The sequence below is a fragment of the Propithecus coquereli genome, unplaced genomic scaffold, assembly GCF_000956105.1.
Source record: "Propithecus coquereli isolate 6110/MARCELLA unplaced genomic scaffold, Pcoq_1.0 Scaffold3, whole genome shotgun sequence".
NCBI classification, from domain to species: domain Eukaryota; kingdom Metazoa; phylum Chordata; class Mammalia; order Primates; family Indriidae; genus Propithecus; species Propithecus coquereli.
Genome location: NW_012148618.1, coordinates 19,622,744 through 19,625,830, shown reverse-complemented (window position 1 = coordinate 19,625,830; position 3,087 = coordinate 19,622,744). Strand labels below are relative to the sequence as shown.

The window sequence follows — 3,087 nt, the reverse complement described above, 5'->3', positions numbered from 1 at the left end:
TTTTTTGGCCATTCCACTCTTTTGCCTTTTCTTAAGAGTATATTCTGCTTTCAATAAATCTTTCTACTTCTGCCTTAAAAAAAATAATAAACAGAAATACATGTCCCATTGCAGGTCAAAAGATAACTCAGATAACTTGCTGAGTGAGCATGGTACAAACCCATGAACTTATTTTTGTGGGACATCTTGGTTCTGCCATCTGTGAGTTGTGGGTACTTGAGCCCAGTATACCTCTAGGGCACAAAGAAATTAGACAATTCATTGATTTTCATGTATATACAGATTTTCTGTATGAACGTCATTGAGTTCCTGTTGGTATAAGATCTTTTGTTTTCTGAAGCATTAATATACTTATTTTTGCCTCCTTGTTTCTTTATCTCAAATGTACATTTTTGAGAATTGGTTTCCCTTTATAACATTTAAACTAGTACTAAATAAACTAAATTTTTAGTTTTTCCAATCAGTGGCTAAGCCAACAAATTTCTGTATTTTGTTCTTTCCTCTTATTTTGGGGGCTTTTTAAGATTTGCTCGAGTCTGAAACAGTGTTCTGGTTTTTAAAAAATCTGTTTCATATTTGTAGAAACAAATTGGAGAAACATGGTGGAAACTTCAGACGGACTGGAAACATCAGAAAATGAGAGAGAGGTTTCCTGTAAGCACAACACTTCTGAAAAACCCAGTAAACTTCCACTTGACACAACCCCTGTTGGTAAGCAGCCATCCGTAGTGGCTGCCGGCAGTACTACCTCAGCTGCAAATGCTGGGAAATCCACAGCAAGCGACAAAGAGGAAGTGAAGCCAGACGACTTGGAATGGGCCTCACAGCAGAGCACAGAGACTGGCTCCTTGGATGGCAGTTGCCGAGATCTTTTGAATTCCTCCATCACCAGCACCACCAGCACTCTCGTCCCTGGCATGCTTGAAGAAGAGGACGATGAAGACGAGGAGGAAGAGGAAGATTATACTCATGAACCCATATCTGTAGAAGTGCAACTCAATAGTAGAATTGAGTCTTGGGTCTCAGAGACCCAGAGAACTATGGAAACCCTTCAGCTTGGAAAAACCCTCAATGGTTCTGAGGAAGACAATGTAGAGCAGAGTGGAGAAGAGGAAGCAGAGGCGCCTGAGGTGCTGGAGCCAGGGATGCGCAGTGAGGCCTGGACTGCTGACCCGCAAGCCGGTCCCGAGCAGCAGAAGCCCAGCAGCTGCAGCTCCATGAAGAAGGAGCACTCTGATTCTAATGCCACACCCCAAAACACATAACTCAGGAAACGTCCACTGTCTGTCTCCAACTGTGTAAGGGTTGCAGCCATTACCTTTTATGCTTCATCTCAACATTTTGCACTGTCCAGTATTTAATATATGTATTTAATTCCTGACAGAAATATTTTTGTAGCTTTTACTTGTTTTGTTATGATCTATAGCTTAACTTTTAATTAGCTTCTAAGTGTCTTTCTAAGAACTGTTGAAAATCTAGATCTGTTTCAACTTACTTTGTAATGGAAAATAATGATTAAAAAAAGAAGACGACCAAGTTTTAAAGAAAATAAATTGTAAATGCCTACTTAAAATCATTTTGAAAGCTAAAGATCAAGGTTCTACGGGGATAGAAGCAGTTACGAATGTTTGCTTCAAGACTATACCTCCTTCACTCTAATTTGACCAAAAAATTGTTTGGTCTTAATAAAAGAACTGGGGGTAGAGTCAGAAAACAAAAGGCTAAGGGTAACTAAGTCCACAGAGTGTTTTATGTTAAAAAATTGATACAACTTTGATTTGGTCCACAAGTACTTATTTCAGAAGTCACTGATCATTGTAGTCAATAAATGTTGCAATGGGCTAAAACAGAGCCTCAAAAACTTAGGCAAGCCACCATGATAGATAGAGCTGGCTGGCCTCATTTGTGGAAATAGTAGATGTTGTCTACCATAGTGAACAGTCACCCATGATAGGACCTTCCAGGTTCTGTCTCATATTTGCTTCTTACTTACCTCAGGAATGCTCTTGTACATAGACTTATTTACATAAAGTTAGGCACATTTCGACAGGTGAATAACTAACCAATTGTATGACTGCCACACTTACATGTAAACTATCCAGAAATAAAGTCTTAGTACTGATGTGTTCTCTTGCATGCTTCTGGTTCAGGACCCTCTTGATTCGAGATAAGGATTTGATTGGCTTTTCAAACTTGTCCTGAGTGCACAACTGTTTCACTTTTTAAAATATATATATTTTGCTCCTAGCCTTGAGCACCTTCCATGTAGCAACAGTCATAATTACTGTCAGGAGGTCAGGGAAGGGAATTTTGCACAACTTGAAACGTGTATCTTGATAATCAAGGCTTAGAAGAGGAAGTTTTAGAAGAAAAGAGAAAGTTGTTCTAATTGTGCTGATACTATTAGATGATTTAGAGTATACAGATTATGCAGGTATTAATTCTCTATTCACTATTATTTATCCCTGCCCTTCTCCAGGAATGTGTATACCTGCTTGGGAGACATTAAACTTACTGAGCTTAATGTTTTGTTTGCTAGTCAGTCACTACCTGGACTTTAGTAACTACAAGTTTATGTAATGGTGGGAGAATGACAGATGATCTAATTTTCTGTCTTCACGTCAACCCTCCCCCCCAACTGGCCAACACACTCACACACGTGTGTATGCCAGCTCTCCACGTACAGGCTCCCACAAGCAGGCACAAAAACGAGAAGGGAGGGGTATTTTCCCTGCCCTGATAAATGGGGCAGGGCTTTGCCTCACCGAGGCAGGAGAGAAGAATTGGGCAGATTCTTTACTGAACTCAATTGGGACTACTGTGCTAGTTTTGATGTTTTGTAATGCTGGCATTTAATTACTGGAGAGATTAGATTCTTGGTTGATGATTTTGTTTGTAAATTGTGAAAATTTAGGAGCATTGCTGTGTAGAAAATGTCAGTTTATCAACTTTATTACTGTGCTAAAAGGGGACATTATTATACTGTCCTGTCTAAACTGTTCTCCAGTATAGACTTCCTAGGCACTAATTAATTATCCATTTCTTAAAGGAACACAGCATGTAAGGAATGACGCCTCTAAAATAGTA

The 3,087-nt window shown here is 39.3% G+C and overlaps 1 protein-coding gene across 1 annotated transcript in view; it reads left to right on the top strand.

The window, feature by feature from the left end:
* Window positions 1–1,509, top strand: part of SECISBP2L (SECIS binding protein 2-like) — a 66,390-nt gene extending 64,881 nt beyond the window's left edge. Inside the window, exon 16 of the mRNA XM_012649147.1 lies at window positions 583–1,509. Coding sequence (XP_012504601.1) covers window positions 583–1,265 — 683 coding nt within the window. The 3' untranslated portion in view covers window positions 1,266–1,509. The remainder of the gene's footprint in view (window positions 1–582) is intronic.
* The last annotated feature ends 1,578 nt before the right edge of the window (window positions 1,510–3,087 follow it).